This window comes from Protomyctophum bolini (assembly GCF_963924005.1).
Source record: "Protomyctophum bolini genome assembly, chromosome: 23".
NCBI lineage: Eukaryota > Metazoa > Chordata > Actinopteri > Myctophiformes > Myctophidae > Protomyctophum > Protomyctophum bolini.
Window position 1 is genome coordinate 7,490,687 of NC_137884.1, and position 20,072 is coordinate 7,510,758.

General features: G+C 44.0%; 1 protein-coding gene across 1 annotated transcript in view; it reads left to right on the top strand.

Moving 5' to 3' along the window:
• Window positions 1-17,671, top strand: part of lrp6 (low density lipoprotein receptor-related protein 6) — an 87,413-nt gene extending 69,742 nt beyond the window's left edge. Inside the window, exons 17-24 of the mRNA XM_080757462.1 lie at window positions 809-1,018; window positions 1,280-1,405; window positions 2,096-2,332; window positions 3,301-3,411; window positions 3,876-4,103; window positions 4,902-5,038; window positions 9,080-9,177; window positions 11,500-17,671. Of these exons, the coding sequence (XP_080613588.1) occupies window positions 809-1,018; window positions 1,280-1,405; window positions 2,096-2,332; window positions 3,301-3,411; window positions 3,876-4,103; window positions 4,902-5,038; window positions 9,080-9,177; window positions 11,500-11,845 (1,493 nt within the window). The 3' untranslated portion in view covers window positions 11,846-17,671. The remainder of the gene's footprint in view (window positions 1-808; window positions 1,019-1,279; window positions 1,406-2,095; window positions 2,333-3,300; window positions 3,412-3,875; window positions 4,104-4,901; window positions 5,039-9,079; window positions 9,178-11,499) is intronic.
• Window positions 17,672-20,072: the final 2,401 nt, after the last annotated feature.

The following is a 20,072-nucleotide window of genomic DNA, read 5'->3' on the forward strand; positions in this document are numbered from 1 at the left end:
GGCAACGCCCATCCCAGAAACGGTTGTAGATGGGAGGGCGTTCAGACTGAATAATGGAGTGAAACGAAATGAAAATTCAGGCTGAGTGTCAGGCTACCGCACTTTGCCTTTGATATAAAAATTCTAAAGTAAGAACATGCTATACAGGCTGAATGCTTGAGGAAATAAATACCTTCTTGTGCGTATTTTATACGCTGTGGCGCTGCAGGTGCCTACCCTGTATGGTCAGTAGCCACGCATCTAGAAATAAACCAATTCAACTGAAACCGCAAAAAGATATCTATATTTCTGACAGTATCTCATTTTTAACATTGTTCAATCTCACCGTATCACTTCCCCACCTCTCCTTTAACCCCCACACGCGTCAGTTTGACACCCGTTTCTGTTTCCTCTCTCTATGAGCCTTATTTTTAAGTGGCATTAGCCCCTTCTATAAACAGCTTTTCTCCCCACACGTCTCAAGATTTGCCATTGACCATGGTAAGGGAAGTCCCCGACCGTCTCAAGTTTTTCCATTGACGATGAACGGAGAAATGACGTTAGAATTCCGCTAAATATGACGTAAATTAAACATCAAAACATTAAACGCCATTGACATTGAATGGAAAACGTATGTCATATGTAAAAGAGCAAATCGGCTAACCGCTTCGAGGGAGCGCTTGGCCAATAAGGCACCACCTTACTGTATGTACCTCATGTAGCAATGTCAAATGTCGGCTAAAACATAAATTGATGTACGATGATAAGAGCGCCCCTCACTTCACACCGTGGTTGTTCTCCTCTGACCCCGTGCCGTTTCCAACACCAGGGGCCAACCGCATCGTGATCGAGGACTCCAACATCCTGCAGCCCGTGGGCCTCACCGTCTTCGGGAACCACCTCTACTGGATCGACCGGCAGCAGCAGATGATCGAGCGGATCGACAAGACCACGCGGGAGGGCCGCACCAAGATCCAGGCCCGCATCGCGTACCTGAGCGACATCCACGCCGTGCGCGAGCTGGACATGAGGGAATACAGTGAGTTTGAATACTCGGTGGCGTGCTATATCTCCTGTTTCTGTAGCGTGAGGCAGCTTGATGTACAGTACACGTACAGTATGTCTGTCCCCCCCCCCCCCCCCCCCCGCTGTGAACTTTGGGCTCTTATGACCCATCTATACTATTTTAAATCTGCGTGTCTGGCATATTTGGAGGTAATAACAATGGATCAACAGCTATAGGCTATATGCAGATAAGATTCATGGTTTCCTTTGCTGACCCAAATGTCCTTGTCTCCAGGTAAACACCCATGCACCTGGGACAATGGAGGATGCACCCACATCTGCATAGTGAAGGGCGACGGGACCACCCGCTGTTCCTGCCCCGTCCACCTGGTGCTGCTGCAGGACGAGCTCTCCTGTGGAGGTACGCGTGCGGCCCAGTTGGCCACCGACATGTCTTTTTTGTAGAGGTATTTGTTGTAGAGGGACTTGAATTTTTTTGACGACCATGTAGTAACACCCACTGCGTCGGATAAGAGAACATGCCTCAAGGGCTGGGTAATATAATTAACATCTTGCCAAACAATTGAAAATATTGTTTATAGACTTATAGACAGAAATATTTCTATTGCGTCTCCGAATGGTGTAAGAGAAAACGTTTCGACAAAACAGGATGAAGTCACATCACCACTCAGATCACTTTTTGTATCCATTGCCAAAGCTGATCTTTGCCTGCACACCTTGCACGCCTGCCTGCCTTACAACAGTTACCCTCTAGCAAGCCTCGGTCCCAGACTTACTCATCTGCGAAGAGAAAAGCCTGGTGACAACTTAAGGAAAAGACGCTATCGGCGGAAGTGTCGGTCCGGAACATCCATCAGATGTATTTCCCCCGGATACTATATTTTCCCCACCAATCACAACATTCACGGAGAATGTAAACTGATTTGTAAACTGACTCATTTCCTAGAGTGGAGCTTCTGCCAAAATCCTGCAAAATCCCACCAAAAAACGATAGGGTCTACAGCGTAGGTCTAGCTCGCGTTTCTTGAAGCTGTCCGAGTACGTCTGTCCTGCTAACTAATCTCTCTCTCTCTCTCTCTCTCTCTCTCAGAGCCCCCCACCTGCTCCCCAGAGCAGTTCTCGTGCACCAGCGGCGAGGTGGACTGCATCCCGCTGGCGTGGCGCTGCGACGGCTACCCCGAGTGCGACGACAGCAGCGACGAGGAGGACTGCCCCGTGTGCTCCGAGACGGAGTTCCAGTGTGACAGCAGGCAGTGTGTGGACCTGAGTCTGCGCTGCAACGGAGAGAACAACTGCCAGGACCGCTCTGACGAGAACAAATGTGAAGGTGAGAAGGAACCCGAGTTATTGCTGTTTGGACATTAGAACAGTGGTTTTCAAGGTCCATTATGTATTCGGCATTTGAGTCACGGACCACCATGACATTTAGCCTCTCAGACACAAAACTTTTTGTTGTAGTTGGATACGATTTTCTCCACTACCATAGGAGAGATAACAGGCAAACGTTGATTAAAATAAAATGTATTCTACATTCTCTCTCTCTAAATAGTAGAAATGTAGACTTCTTGTAAATTAATTAAGGCAGATGTTTAACAATAATTTAACTCTTGAGAGCGTAGTTTAATTTGACGCTCTCAAGAGTTAATGATCAAGGGTCCATTTGTTTAATAATATGAAGAAAACCACTGCATTACAACAACTGCCATGAAGAACAGGAACAGGTTATTGCAGTTTTTACATTTTTGTCGTTAGTTTTTATTTTATCGTTTTGTTTTGACTTTTTTTTTTTTAATGTCAATGTAGTTTTGTTTGATAAAATATTTTTTTAGCGGGAGGCACAGTGTCAAAGTAGCTTCCCACCACCACATTGTTGAGCGTCTACAGTATATGAACACAATGAGCTCTATGCACTCTATAGAAAGCAGGCAGAGACGGCCACAACTCCATTGTGGTCTGGAAGCGTCATTCAAAAGAAAAAAACCCTGATAGTTGCGTGAAGGGGTTCTGGTTCTTCTTCTTGTACGTAGGTGACTGGTCTATCTGGCAGCCTGTTACCGCCACATAGTGACATTATCGCAACGGGACTTTACCGTTTTATCTGGAGACCGTCGCCGTCTGAAAGAGGCCTGAGAGTGTACAAATGTAACCAAATTTGGGAGTGTTGGGTGGGAGGAGTAGGACGAGGGGCCGGCTCTACGCCGTCCCGGTGGGGGCTCCTCACGGATGGGTGAGCCAGTAGGATACAATACAACAATGAAAATGCTTCAACCCTCCCTTTAACTGTTTTCCTCCCAGTGCGCTGTCCTCCTGACCAGTTCAGCTGCTCCAATGGCCAGTGCATCGGGAAGCACAAGAAGTGTGACCACAACATGGACTGTACCGACAACTCTGACGAGCTTGGCTGCTGTAAGTGTCACAAAGGGAACAATATTTCAAAATAATACTGACATTTTGAACCTGCAGCCCTTGGACTTTTGGAATTTTCCGAGTGGCCCCTGAGCCATCTTAATTCTTTCTGCAGCATCTACGAACATATTCGGACCCGCCACTAGGGTACGGCAGGTGCCAACTACGTACATGTTCGTAACCCCCCCCCCCCCCCCGTATACTCAATATATGAAAGTGGCGACTGTCAATTTAACTTTTAGCATTGCTCCGGTTGCTATGCAACGCCTCAGTCCCCACCAGCTATGGGATCTTTACATCCAGGGATAATTTATCTCCATTAAGTAGAGTAGCCCTGATATATAGGTCATAACCAATGAAACCTTCTATACTTAGTAAAACAGACATGAGTTGACTCCGTTTTTGGCGTGCCCTCGTTTCCTTCTACACCAAAGTATTTATTGGGATTTTTGCACTCCTCCCAGATCCCACGGAGCCGCCTCCTCCGCCCTCCAACACCATCGGCTCCATCGTGGGCGTGGTCATGGCGCTGTTCGTGGTGGGCGCCGTCTACTTCGTGTGCCAGCGGGTGCTGTGTCCGCAGATGAAGGACGACGGCGACACGGTCACCAACGACTTCGTGGTCCACGGCCCGTCCTCCGTCCCCCTGGGCTACGTCCCTCACCCCAGCTCCCTGTCCGGGTCACTGCCAGGTACAGTAGTCCTCCGTCCCCCTGGGCTACGTCCCTCACCCCAGCTCCCTGTCCGGGTCACTGCCAGGTACAGTAGTCCTCCGTCCCCCTGGGCTACGTCCCTCACCCCAGCTCCCTGTCCGGGTCACTGCCAGGTACAGTAGGCTGGGCGGGCACAGTGCATGGAGGCCCCCGGCGCATTGGGTTCTTTCTAGGTCTCATTAGGGCAGGGGTCTTTAATGTTTTTCAGGCCAACGACCCCCCCTAGCCGAGGTACAGATGAAGCGTATCTAGTATAATGGTATAAAATGTAGTTGCAGATTTTACTCATAGTTTACATAGATAGGTTCATAGACTTGTTTGACATCTTGTCTAATAATATGTCGGATTCGTGCTAATTTATATTTTCAGATAGTTAACCTTTTAAACTCTCGATATAGTCTATATAGGCTCTATACTTGGTCTGCCCCTTTCCCTCTAGTCTACACCAACTCTCAGGGGATTTGTGAGCTTGTAGATCTGCTATTTTCGACTAATCTTCCCCATCACACAAAGATTGGCGGGACCCCCTGTAGTTACTCTGAGGAGGGCCGCTCTGGGGGATGATTTGACGCTTGCTGAAAATATTTTTCAGCAAGCGTAAAATCATCCATTACGACGGCATCAAAGCCCGAAAAAATGCATTTTTGTCTGCAAAAAACTGTAGATTTAGTCGACTAAAATCCCATGGCATTTACTCGACTAAAACTAGACGTTTCAGATGACTACAATATGACTATGACTAAACTAAAAATCAAAATGTACTGCCAAAAATTGCAGGCATGTCCAGAGGGAAGTCTGTGATTGGCTCCCTCAGCATCATGGGCGGGAGCAGCGGCCCGCCGTACGACCGCGCCCACGTGACCGGGGCGTCGTCCAGCAGCTCGTCCAGCACCAAGGGCACCTACTTCCCCCCGGTGAGGAAACCACTTATTATTATCTATTATTAAATAGACTATTGCTTTTGCTGCATGAGCACCTATCTGCCTATATTTGCGTTGTGGTATTAATTTATTATAATGTATATTGATGAGGTTGACAGGTGCTTCCCCACCTGGTTAATTCCCCATATAGGCATCATTCAGATGTAGCCTATACAACAGGGATATGATAGTAATCCAAAGGACCGCAGTCAAAGTGCGAGTGTGCAATTGTTCCATAGAAAGGACTTTCATAATATAATTGCCAAGTATAGCCTTGGTCCTGATCGAGCTTGAACTTAGGCCTACTTAAATCAATACATGAACTAGTTGCGTTATGAGAGTAGCCTATACTTTTTAAACCTTCAGTCAGTTGACATTGCGAGAGACTTGGCACTCGCCAGTCAAAATAAGCTGATCTACCAGTTCATGCATGCAGCGCGGTGCATCGCGGACCATCGTGTTCACCGTTGTATGCTCGGTTATGGTGACCTTTTTCACCCAAGGAAAGATATTTCCTGTTGCCTTATATGGCGTGGAATGGGCGTGGATGTTCAATTATACCAGGCGACACCAGGCGAATCGCTTGGGGAAAGAGATACACGGGCGATCCGCACAAATTAAGTCATTACGCCACCTTTGGTAAATGACTTGTGAGATTTATCGGATGGATAAATACGATATCATTACGCATTTCATTTACACCTGGTCGTATAGTTCCGTTGTGAATTTGTCCCTATGTGCGTATGTATGTCTGTCTGTTTGGCCAGCATACACATTCTCTGCACCGCTCGGTTCACATGTTTTATTTATTCACACAAAAGCATGAAGCTTGTAGATCTGCAACTTGTGATGCTTTTTCATTTGAATCCTGAAAAGAAACAGTTTTGGACATACAGGGTTTCCACCCGACAGAGGTGATTTACAATTTACAATGTAGGCCAATGGTTTTCAAACTTATTTTGTGCCAAGCAAACACCCCCAGGAGAGAGAGAGAGAGAGAGAGAGAGAGAGACAATCATATTCATACAGTAAAATGCAGCGAGAGCACAGTGTAGTGCAGTCGTAGGCACTATGGGCGGCAGGGGCCCATGATGATATCGGGGCCTGAGGGGTGGCAGTGGCTCAGGGGTAGAGCGGCCACAGTTCGAACCCGGGCTCCCCTAGTGTTGGTGTCGGAAGGGTCATTGTATATACATATAATCCCACTGTACATATAATACAATAGAAGAGATTTGTCGACACAGACTCTGCAAGCCTGATCTCCAGGGGCAGTGGGGGGGAGTGACGGTGCCCTGATCGCAAATGCCCGGTCGCCTACAGTTTTTTTGCAGCCTGCTTTTATGGTCAGAAGGGCCGTTCCGGATGATATTAGTACACGAGCTGGCTCGTAAGGGTCGAGTAGGTCAGATAAGTATGATGGAGCAAGGCCGGACCTAGCTTTGAACGTGAATAAGAGTATTTTAAAATCAATTCTGTAAGAAACAGGCAGCCAATGTAGTGAGGCCAGAATAGGGGTAATGTGGTCGAACTTTCTGGAGTCTGTTAGGAGGCGAGCTGCAGCATTCATTGAGTTGGAGAAAGTTGATGTCAAAATACACTATTTACCATTTGCCCTGCATATTCCAGTGTGTTGTAAATAATATGTAGTATCTGACTGTCCCACATTCAGGCTATAATAGAGAAATCTACCCCCACCTGAAGAATGTTTTTTATCCATGTTGACTGACAGGCATGTGTTGTTTCACATTGTTTCTCTTCATATCTAAGTAAAGACCTTGAGCTCAGGTCATTCATTGAAAGAGCTTGTTTATATCTCTGTTTGAAAGGGGAGTGTGACTGTCTGGCTCCAGATAAAATGTTCTCTTTTTAACTTTTTAATTAACTACGTCTTCATTCCTGCACAACACTCCCCACGCATTTCTATCTGCACCTGTTACATTTGATTACACACACCAGCTCAGTGGCCTTGTGGTTAGAGTGTCCGCCCTGAGACTGGGAGGTTGGCGTTCAATCCTCGGCCGGGTCATACCAAAGACTGTAAAAAATGGGACCCAATGCCTCCCTGCTTGACACTCAGCATCAAGGGTTGGATTGGGGGTAAGTCCCTGCGACATACTAGCATCATGTCCAGGGGGTGTACTTGTATATCAAGCTGCCTCACGCTACAGAAACAGGAGATAGGCTCCTGCCCTATGGGCCTCGGCAAGGCTACTTACTTCATTCCTGCACAACGCATGCATTTCTACACACACACAGTCAGTGTGCAGTTACACCACACACATCTTTATTTATTCACTTTTATATCGGGTTATTATATAGTTCATACAATATTTCGTATATACAATATGACCCGTGGTGTAGAACCTAGCACCAGTCTAAACAATATACTAGAAAGAAAGACAACATAAGAAGCCCTCTTTTTCTTCTAATTATTTGTTCGTTTTTTTTGTTTATTGCCATAAGTTGTCACCATCCGAGTTGGCTTTGTCTGAGGCTTACAGGTCTTTAAAAAAATACTTTCTGAAACAAATATGGGAAAAATGAATTGGAAAATCTCTTCCGGGCCGCTCGTCGGGGGCGGGACTGTAAGATACCATGTACACCATGAATCTAGCACAACACACAGGGGTGGACAAAGTACTCAACCCCAGTACATTAGTCAACGTATATATACTCCTATAGTCAAATATTACTCGGCTACAAGTGACGGTTGCTGAGTCAATGCTCAGTCAAATTTGCACTTGAGTTAAAGTTCTGGAGTACTTGGTTTAAAATAAGTATTCAGTCAGTAAGTACATGTCATGACACTAGTATCTGCTCATGCTGATTCCTAGTTTGTGACAGTTTTCCCAGTGGAACGTGCACATTACTGCACAATGTCTATTTTGCGACCATTGGTGTTCTAAATGAAAAGGAATAATTGAGCACAACCCCAATATAAATGTACCGGTAACTTGTGCCGTCTGACGTCCATATCGGGCATTTCCAACGTGCATCGTTCCAAGTAGGCCAGTGCCCAACAGGAACCGCGGTAGAGGCTCCAACGCATAATATCTGAGTGGGGCATGCATTTCCAACTTGCATCGTTTCAACGGGCACCACTGTAGAGGCCCCACGAGCACCTCTAGTTCTTTAAATTAAAACGTACAGCGGTTCCCAACCTTTTCTAGATCAGGTCACCCCCACACCCCCTCTCTCAAGGACCCCTTGGGGAGGGGAGGGGGGGGGGGTCCCACTTTGAGAACCTCTGCCTTAGCGTACACAAAGTACAGCAACAGTCACGCCCTCCGCCATGTGGAAAATGTTACCTCTATTTGAGTCACTTCTTCCAAGCATCGTTTCAAAATGCAGCTTTTTTTTTGTTTTGGCCCAGTTTGGCCCCTTTTTTTCACAATGGTCTACCTCCGCTATTAATTGGCCCAGATTTGGGCCAATTAATAGGGGGGAGGGGGAGGGGGGGGGGGTGCCGTAACATGTAAAAACCACACACAGCCATATGTGTTTGTGTGAAATCCCAGGCCTTTCTTTCCCCAGAGAGGAAAGCAGAGCGTGTGAAACCGGTGGAAAGGGTCCCGTCTGTGCCAGCCTGTACTTTAACCAGTTAATTGCCTCTGTTTCAATTATGCCGTTTCAAGAAACCAGAGCTAGCACGGAATACAGTTGGTTGTACTGTCGCATGAAAGGAATAATAGATCTCACTTCTGCAGAGAGAGAAAAAAAAACTAATATAATATTTTATTTGACGGTCATGTTATGGTAATGGATATTTGGGCGTGATATTGAAAACATGTTTCTGTAATGATTTGACTGTACAGCTAAAGAGAAACTTGCAATAGAAAAAAAGATGAGAAAGTATTGATTTTTGCTTAGCTGTGGAAGATTCATGTCCTTTTTCTTTGTTTTATTTGTGGACATTTTTGATGATATTCTAGAATCTAGAGAGTGACTGAAGAGAAAGATTGGAGATGCATTGAGGATGTGTTGTTCCACATGAAAGCTAAAAGGTGTTTGTTCCGTTTTGGTTTCCCCTCCCAGATCCTGAACCCGCCGCCCTCACCGGCCACGGTGCGCTCCCAGTACACCATGGAGTTAGGCTACTCCTCCAACAGTCCCTCCACACACCACTCCTACAGGTATGTCCTGGTAGACACACACACGCACACACACACACACACACACACACACACACACACACACACACACACACACACACACACACACACACACACACACACACACACTCAATGTGAGCTTGCAGATCTGTCGTCCCCTACCCCAATGTGTTGTTTCACATTGTTTCTCTTCATATCTAAGAAAAGACCTTGAGCTCAGGTCATTCATTGAAAGCGCTTGTTTACCGTATATCTCCGTTTGAAAAGGGAGTGTGACTGTCTGGCTCCAGATGAAATGTTCTCTTTTTAACTTTTTAATTAACTACATGTCTTCATTCCTGCACAACGCTCCCCACGCATTTCTATCTGCACCTGTTACATCTGCACCCCCCCCCCCCCCCACCATGTTCTTTGTTTTACATTTGCTGAAAAGGAACGGCGACGATAATGTTGCTTTTATCCTGCTCATACTGTGGTGACGTGCGAGTGTCGCCTCAATCCAAAGGACATTTAACAAAATTAGCTCTCTGTCCATTTATCCACTAGAAAACATATCACGCATTAAACAAAAATGAAATGTCATTATTATTATTATCGTGATAATTTATCCAAAGCTCAACCATGTTGATTACTTGGACCATCTCCACTTGAAAGTCTGAACTTAATTGGCCAAGCTCTCTGACCGGTTGTCGCAGGCGTCAACCTGAAATCAATAAAAACCATTGAGTGTTACATACCAGCGAAATCTTTGACTTTCGTGGAAATGTAATGAAACCATGCAGGATTGCAGTGTGCTGCCCTGCTAGAGATGGCAGGAATTCCTCAGGCACATGCTAGCACTTATAACAACCCCCTTTTTTCTGCACTCAGGGGCCCGGCTTTCAAAGAGATTTCGCTTTCCTTTTGTTTACTCTTTTCCCCGTGCATTTTGAAACGGCACTGGCTTCAGTGACACACACACAGAATGTGGTGAGCATTTGTACCGCGTCGTGTCGCTTTTCATCCATGATCAAAATGTTTTATTTACATAAGAAGGACAAAAAACTTTTATTCATTATGTTCCGATGTTCGACGGCAAAAGCAAGTCACTGGTTAATCGGCAGTTATTTGTACAACAATCAAGCGCAGTGGTTTTCAACCAGTGGTCCTTGAGGGGGTTCCAGGTGGTCCCCAGCTAAATGACGGAGAGTTGGCAACCAAATTGACCCTTATAGGTCTTTAACTCTTGAGAGTGTAAAATTAAACCAAATGTTACATTATTGTTAAACATTACTTAATTTACAAGACGTCTACACAATTAGAGAATGTAGAAGAATTGTTATTTTGAATTAATGTTTTGGGTCCGGGCTCAAATGCTATATAAGATAGGTTGAAAACCACTGATCTAACGGACGTTGACTTCTTCCCTTGTCTCTCTCCAACTCCTACAGCTACAGGCCCTACAACATTGGTTCCCAAAGTGGTGTCTGGGGATCCAGGGGTCCTTGAGGAAGTCCAGGGCGTCAAATGAGTGTACAAATGGAACGGTTCCATTTGTACACTCTCAGAGTTAAATTAACATTGATTTTACAATACAAATTGGGGTCTCGGAGATAGAAATGCCATTACATGGGGGTCCGTAGCCTATTGCATATCAAAGTGAGGGTCCTTGAAATGTAAATGGTTGAGAATCACTGCTAGAGCCGTAAAAATGTTCTTTTACGGAAGACCCTGGCATATCTTTTCAAATGGGGGTCCGCGGGCTAATTGGTGTCAATTTGGGGGTTCTTGACGTGAAAAAGTTTGGGAACCACTGCCCTATACATAGAGACACTGACTTCTTCCCTTGTCTCTCTCTCTCCAACTCCTACAACAACAGGTCCTACAGCCTACACGTAGAAACACTGACTTCTTCCCTTGTCTCTCTCTCCAACTCCTACTCCTACAGCAACAGGTCCTACAGCCTACACTTGGAGACACTGACTTCTTCCCTTGTCTCTCTCTCCAACTCCTACAGCAACAGGTCCTACAGCCTACACGTAGAGACACTGACTTCTTCCCTTGTCTCTCTCTCCAACTCCTACAGCAACAGGTCCTACAGCCTACACGTAGAGACACTGACTTCTTCCCTTGTCTCTCTCTCCAACTCCTACAGCAACAGGCCCTACAGCCTACACGTAGAGACACTGACTTCTTCCCTTGTCTCTCTCTCCAACTCCTACAGCAACAGGTCCTACAGCCTACACGTAGAGACACTGACTTCTTCCCTTGTCTCTCTCTCTCCAACTCCTACAGCTACAGGTCCTACAGCCTACACGTAGAGACACTGACTTCTTCCCTTGTCTCTCTCTCCAACTCCTACAGCTACAGGCCCTACACGTACCGACACTTCGCCCCGCCCACCACGCCATGCAGCACGGACGTGTGCGACAGCGACTACACGCCGGGGCGCCGCGCCGGGCCGCCCAAGTCCGGCGCCGCCGCTGCGGGAGCCGCCATGGCCGCCTCGGCCAACGGCGTGGCCAAGGCGGGCTACACCAGCGACCTTAACTACGACTCGGAGCCCTTCCCGCCGCCCCCCACGCCGCGGAGCCAGTACTTGTCGGCCGAGGAGAACTGCGAGAGCTGTCCCCCCTCGCCCTACACGGAGCGCAGCTACTCGCACCACCTCTACCCGCCGCCCCCCTCGCCATGTACGGACTCCTCGTGAGCCTGGCTAAACCCCCCCCCCCCCAAACCCCCCTCCCCGGGATACCCCGGGAAGAGTGGGGTGTCTAAACATTGTGGGCACATCAAATTCGCTTTTCTTTCCAACATGTTTTTTAAAAAGGGGAGGAAAATAGTTGAAAAATGGTCTGAAGTAATATCCATGATTTGAACATGCACGGTTTTTTCCCAAAATGATTGGATATACACATACAGGTTTTGTAGCAATTTATAGCGACTATTATTGGGCCTTAAATGACAAGTAATATAAAGTACACATACAATTGCTACAAAACCTGTTGCTAGCCAGTCACTATGGGCATAAGCAAGAACTTTTGAAGGGTACATTTAACTCTGATATTATTGTACCAAGCATGTTCAAATCATGTATAATTTATATAAATTCAGACCATTTTCCAAACCATACATTTATTCTTTTTCTCTCTCCTACATTTTGGAAAAGAATAGCAAATGTAACTTTGAGGTGCCTACGATGTTAAGGTGCCCCCACCCGCAAAAGGCTCCGCTCCTCACCACCCTTCCCCTTCACTGTAAATACCAATTGTGCATAATGATTTTTTTTTGTAATGGGGAAAGAGAGACGTATATAAAATATGGAGGAGAGAGGTGGACATTTTGAAGCGGGTCCAGCATCCTGTACAGTTACAGAGAGAGAGAAAATAAAAACACAAATTTATGGAAAGAATAAAATGAAATCAGAGCTATCGACGTAGCTGCAGCAGAACACTTGTACATTGAAAAGAAGAGAAGAAAAAGCATATTTATATATTTTCTATACAGCGTTTACTGACGATAATGCCATAGAGGTTTGTATTATTGAAATTTGTACATTTTTCTTATCTTTCTTTTTTTTTTTTAGAAAAAGTTTTAATTAAAATCATCAAACGTGATAAGTTGCCTTAAAAAAAAGACAAAAAAAAAAAGAAACTCCAGGAGATGAGAATATGACTTTCCCTCACCAGGCTGAAGGACACACTAAAAGCACACGAATACAAGACATAATCTGATGCCAAATAATGAGATGTACTAGCATTAACTCAACACTACGATAGTGCTTCTCAAAGTGGGGTCCGGGGACCCTCAGGGTTCCTTGAGGGGGTTTCCAAATGGACAGGTCTGTAACTCTGAGAGCGCCTACAAATGGAACCTTTAATGGTTCCATTTGTACCCTCAAATGAAAAGGTTTGAAAACCACAGCACTAAGGGATTGGGATGGGAAGGAGAGGAGCTCCCCCTGGATGTCATTCAGAGGCGCTGCGCCATTGAGCTCCTCCTCGGGCTTGGGGGCAGCCATTTTGTCAGCACTGGAGCACTCATCATTTCTATGGTCCCCCCCCCCACCCATAAATTGGGTTAGGAGTGGCTGTTTTTAAGTGGCGAAGAATGTGGTACTGGCTCTTTTTTATCACGTTATACCTCCTTTTTCATTTACAAATGCGTTTGCTACTATCCTGTCTGTATCCTTTTTTTTTTGGTTTTTACTCTTGAATTGTAGATGTGGGCCTCTTTCCGCTGGTGGTCACAGAACCAATATGGCAGTGTGTCTCACCTGAAGCAATAACGCAACGGCACATATTTATGTGAGTCCATGTTGTCACTGCCCTTCACCTGTAGTGGTCATCAGCATCATTTGCTGTTTGGGTCACACTGAAAGACGGCAACGTGCCACTGGAGAACGCTTTTAGAGCTGAGGAGCACATTGGATATCATGCCCTTAGCGCGCGAGCCAACCTATCAACCATTGAGGTGCGCACTGTTCAAACAAACATGGACTTCTCATGGTTGTAACGACTCGCAACGTTGGGTTGTAAATTATCGGGTTGTAACATAAAATCAGGAGGATCAAATGGCTAGCGTGTTTCCAGCCAGTGTTGATTTTGTCTAAAACTATGATGAACTACTGTTTTTCACTGACCAAAACTAAATAAAAACTAAGCCATAGTGACTAAAACTATGACTAAACATACAGTTCTGACAATTTCGTCAAACAAATAAATTCAAGACTAAAATGTTAGGAGTTAGTGGAGAAGAGATGATTTTATATTTGGTTGCGTGCGATGCGTTGTGAGCTTATAGATTGACTATTTTCAGCATGTATCAAAAATATGACTTAAATTTTATTCAAAAGACTAAAACTAAATCAAAATGTTGTGTCAAAATCAACACTAATGTAAACATGGACCTCTCATAATGGTAACGACTCGACGTTGGGTTGTCTCATACAATCAGGAGGATCAAATGACCGGCGGTGGCGCTCCTTTCCAAACGTTCGTTTCCTGCTCAAAGTGCCGCGCCAAAATTAACGGATGGGCGGCGATGAAGAGCGATCCTCAGACGCTGGGAAGAGGTGTTTTTTTACCATAGAAATACGTGGAAGACAACTCTAAAGGCGTTCTGTATTGTGGACAGGCCGTGATGGGGATCAGTGCAATGCAATGGGGCTCACATCTTCAATTCACAATCCACATACACATTATAATCCTGAGTGGTGTCCAGGTTTGGTTGTGCACATGACACATTATGTACACAGTCTGAGATACAAATGGATAAATGAACACTGGGGATTTTACTGTGTACAACAGTGGTTCTCAGATTGGGGTAATGGCATCACAATCTTTTTTTTTAATGGCTATTCAAAAGCTTATACATTGCTATATCTTTTTTTTTTGTTGAAAGAAATTAATGTAGTTTTTTCTTTTTAACTCTTCTGTGGCCCCTGGCTGGCACAAAATATTTCAGAAGGGGATCTGCGGCCAAATACATTTTAATTTGGGGGTCCTTGACATGAAAAAGGTTGAGAACCACTGGTGCACAAAGTAGACTTGATGCTATCTTTTTTTCCTCTTTTTGTGTCATGATTTCAAGATTCATTTTTTTATTTTGTTTATGAATTAATGCCTGACTGCAACTGTTGACAACCCTGTATGGGTGAACCTCAACCCAAAGCACATGTGTTACAGAGGTCTGCTCATTGCTTTTAATCCTCACAACCATGTTTTTAGGCTTCTTTTAACTGCCCCCCCCCCCCACACACACACACACACACTTAATCGGGGTAGTGACCCCCCCAACAAGGACAAGTTCTCGTGCCTGACCATTTATACAACTTCATATACATTTTTTTCCCGTTGTCGTTTTTGAGAATACACAAAGGAAAATCCAGTGCCCACTACAAATGCTATAGTATTTTTATACCACATATTGTGTAGATAACATATTTATAAGCTATATAGAAGAAAGGAAAAAAAAATCATTGTAAATCTATCCATTGAATTCTTGCAGTACTTTTATTTCATTCCGTCTTTTTTTGTAATATGCCTCATATTTTTCTACAAAAAAGAAATATATCACTCCAAAACTTACACAGTGACAATCTTATCCGACAGATCAGTCAAAGACGCAGAGCATATCCAGCCAGGGTATTCCCTGTACTATGTGTCAAGAATGATGTGTATGCGTAACTGTTGCAACAGGTCAATCCCATCTTTTTTTGAAGGACTTTTGTGCCAAATCGCAGGTTTTTACAATCCAACGGCAAGTTGCCCTCCATGTCCTCCTGGTCAAGTCCGCATGTGAACTTTGAGGCCTTTGTTTCACGAATGGGAAGCAGGAAGAGACCGAAATGCTCAGCTACGACCATCGGTCTACATTGAGGTGGCACTCATTCTTATTGCCTTTATGCTTGTATCAACAATCTCTTTTGTAAAAAAAAAAAAGAAAAAAATATGTTCTGTTTTTTGTGCCGTCTTGTGATGACCGGAAAAATATATTTTTCAAGGAAAACTTTGTTGCATTGTCGGAACACTTTTGTCCCGAGCAAGGCTTTTGTTTTTGTTGTTATTGGTTTGGATATCGTCAGGCAGAAACCTTGTATATCCAAATTTCATCTTTAAAAAAAATGTTTTCTTTGTTTTTCTTAATTCACTACTTCATCATACAGGAGTGTGAAGCAAAAGTAGTGAAAACAGACCATCTACAAGCTCACAGCGTCTTGCATCGCAAGGTGTTGGTTGGCTATTTTATATCGTTCTAAAATGATAAGAAAGAAACGGTTTTGGACATACAAGGTTTCCACTCGACAGCAATGAATTATCCTCAAATTTGTGGAGTCTGGCATGGGTTTATTATGGTCTGCTGAAGTGAATGTTTAGACAGAGGTAAAAAATCATACCTTTTGTGCTCCAGAAGATGACATTTCTTTATGGTTTTCTCTTCACGCTGCTCTTTCACTACATCTTAATGTCTGTGGAGTGAAGCGTTCACACACACCAGCATGGATTTGATGACAATCGTATAACAATGACTCGCAGACCTCCTTAACTCTTCATTAGATTCTTCAAAAGGTCCAACTGCATCTCCTGTTCAAAGTGCAACGTTCTCAATTTCAGCATTATTATAGGAGATTCTGTTGCTTGTTTTGGGCTGAAGTGTTTAAACATTCATTGATAGAAATGCCATTTAATCACAGATGTGGCACCTTTTTTTTAATGTTAGGTCACACATTGGGCCCATACAGCCTTCCTTTGAGAAACGGGTCTGTGGATCGGAATTGGAATCCAGTTCACCAAAACCCTTAATGTCTCCAGATGTATATTCCAGACCAGTATCTCAGCTCACCCGCTAACCTCTATCGTAGACGCTGTATGTGTCTTCTTTCATGTCGTGTAAATGAGCCAAGAAACTGCCTGTGGTACAATCATTGATCTGCATGATGTCTCGATGTGCGTGTTCTCAAGCCCTGTTTGAATGTTCCCGTCCTCTGCAACCCTTCTCCTCATTTCATACTTTGTCATACAGTACGACCGTGGTCGTATTGTGACGAATTACAAATGAGGCTTCCATCAAACATTGTTCGGAGAGGTTCTCGTTCTCTTAACTGCACTTTAACAGTACTGTTTTACTGATTTACCGGTACAAAAACCTAAACGCATCATCACATCGTCAACGTAGAAACTCATAAAAGTAGGATGTTTTTTTGTCTGTGCATGTTGTTCGTCTAAAACCAGAAAGACCCCGGTCGAGAGAGAAAGTGTCGAGTTGAGTCAAAGGCCCCATTTGCCGTTTTCAAGTGTCCAGATCTGATCTGCGTGTTCAGACTGGCAGCCAATCTAGCCTGTAAAATAAAAGACGTAATTATTTATTAATAAATGTTTATTTGGCAATGCCTCATTTATACAGGTGTAAAAAAAACTTGGGGTGAAAAATTTACCTAATTTCAAAACAAACACGTCGCTTTATTATAGTTTAAATCGGTGCGAATTAATTGCACAGAACTAAATCGCACGCTTCTGGTGTGTACGCACCTTTACACCACTGAAAAGTCACCACGTCAAGTTCTGTGATGTTCTCTGGAAAGTGATGTGCGTCAGTGCGTACCAGATTGTGCAGAAAGCATTGGGGGAGAAAAGAAAAGTTCCAAGAAAGTTGTTTAATTGTAAAATGATGGATCCAAGGTGGATCAGTGAGGTGTAATATTTTTTATTATTTTATAATATGAAAGCACTTTGTCTCCATGCTACCGGAGGTCCGTGATTAAGATGGGGAATACAGGAGAGTTTGTTTTTGAATATTTTGTCATTCATCCGTTTTGATACCATGGTGCTTTTGCAAGGATATATTTCAAGGTGACCAACATTTGGTTAATCCTACTCATTTGATTTCCACTAACTCTACTTTCTTTTGTACATTGATTGCTTTACATGTAAAACAGTGTATACAATGGACCTGTACAGCCCATTCAGTTACTACTATAAGCTGTTGTAACAAATGAAAAGATTTTTTTTTAAATAAAAGTTGAGTGAAATTTGAACTTGACTGATTTAATTTAGTTTTTATCATGAAGTGGCACAATCGCTATCCTTTTATTTAAATGTTATTATGGTGTGGGTGATGCATGTGCCTGTGATTACAGTGTATATACAGTTAAAATATTGCCAATGGGCCTTCCACAACACTTCCATACTCGGACAGAAATGTATTTTACATTTTATTTTTGTCTTTTTTTAATTCGGATCCCATTTGCTTCCAGATATAATAATAGTGGTATAACTCGACTTTTGTTGCGTCAAGGAGTTGAGGTGTCAGTCATCAAGTCAAGTGATTGTCCCAAAATTGCTGTGAGGTGTTGTGAGCTTGTAGATCTGTTTTTTAAGGGGCGCTAGCCCCTCCTATATACAGCTTTAATGTTTGTCTTTCAACGATGCTTGTTTGAGGACTAAAACAAACATTATGTTGTAATAATTGATAAGAGCCCCCCTCAGTCACTTCACACAGTGGCACCACCGTTCCCCTGCTGGTGGAGCCTGCGGAACAGTTGCGGCTCAAGAATCCGCCGCTCCTGAATGAAGTGTCTGGTGCTGGGAGTCTGGTGCAACTCACAGGTCCTGGCTGCACTTGGTGAGAGCAGGAGTGGACCTGGTGAGACGTATAGGGGCCCGTACAGGAGTCAACCCACAGAGCCTAGTCCTTCCACGTGCCAGACTCAGTCTAGGCAGAGTATAGTTCGGGAGCGGTGGACTGTGTGGCCCTGGTCTTTCCCTAATGGGACTGATCGTGGGTAGCTACTGTGACGTAAGTGGGGACTTGATCACCCCGGCTGGGTCACCTGAGTGAGGGATATGATGATGTTGCGAGAAACCCTGATGTCCTTGGGATACATCACTGAGGATACGTCCCAGGTGCATCCATGCAATGTTTTTTTGTTCTTAAGCATTGGCCACACCTCCATGTCTTAAGTTAAGTCATAAGACCTGGTAACTGTGTCTTCATGGACCATCCTGGGTCACATGTCTCTCTGGAGCCTGGGCAGCCTCCTCCCAGTTATTGAGGCTGAATCGACACTTTCGCAGGTGGATTTTTATGTTGTTGCACCGCAAGAGATGCGACGTCATGGCCAACATAAATACATTATATGCACGGCAATGTGTGTCGACCCCTGTCTGAGTAGGACCTATTAACCCTGGCTGCAGCTGCTTAAGTCAACAACTGTGCTTGGTTCCAAGTCGACACTACACACACTATAACACAATATTATTTATAACACACAGTCACTATATAACTATGAGAGACAGTAACTATAACAATAAAAGTATATATTTCCACCGCTCAGTTCGCACAGGTGAGATTTTTATACAATAACACAGTGCATTCATGTCTCGTAAGGTATACGGCAGTGAATCTTCAATGGATGAATGCCCCCCCATGACATCATGTGGCAGCCACAGTTTACACGAGTGTGATTTCCCCCCTCATAATAACCCTATGATGACGTCACCGTCACAAAGTATCCGTGACGTCATACATGTGACAGAGATGCACATGAATCATTGTCCATTTATTTTACCAACAATGTATAGGCCTACTGTCTGACCTACTTAGTCAGGAGTCAAAGTCTACAGACAGACATGATAAGGCAGAACATTCCGTGCTACAAAACGGCAGCAGTAAAATACGTCAGATACAAATTTAAGAAGCAGTGGTGGAAAGTAACTAAGTACACTTCCTCATGTACTGTACTTCATCTATTTTTCAATATTTTATACTTAACACGGGAACATATTGTACATTTTACTCCACACGAAGAACCTTTAAATGTATCCTGACCTCTCCCCAAAAAGTGCCATCTGTCCTGCACCCTAGCATATCCATAATTTATAAATGATGGATAATTCGTCTCAACTCTTACTATAGTTATTTGTAAGATTATAATTACAAAACATAATAATTAAACACTCTTTTACACTTTGCCTATTCAAAAATTGCCGATCTACAAGCTCAAACACGTGGCATGGGCCATTGTGAGCTTGTAGATCTGCGGCATCTGCCAATTCATTTTTGGAAAATATTTTGAAAGAAAATAAATACTTATTTAAGTACTTACTTACTTACTTACAAAAATGTACTTACTTAAGTAAGTAAATTTCTGGTTGGCTCCACTTGAATAAAACCCAGATTTAAAAAAATATATATCTTGAAACGTTATTATGGGCCCACCGCCCAACACTGTTATATGGAAGTTTCTAGGCTTGCACAAAATATTCTCCAATGGGCTGGGGTCAAAATAAATACATATACATTTTGGCCAGGGGTCCTTGGATTTTAATGTGGACCACTACTCTGAAGGTTACGGTACTAATAAAACTTCTTCCATATTGTAGACATTACGGTAAGGCAGCAGCAGCTCGGCCTTCTCTGATTGAATCATTCCACAC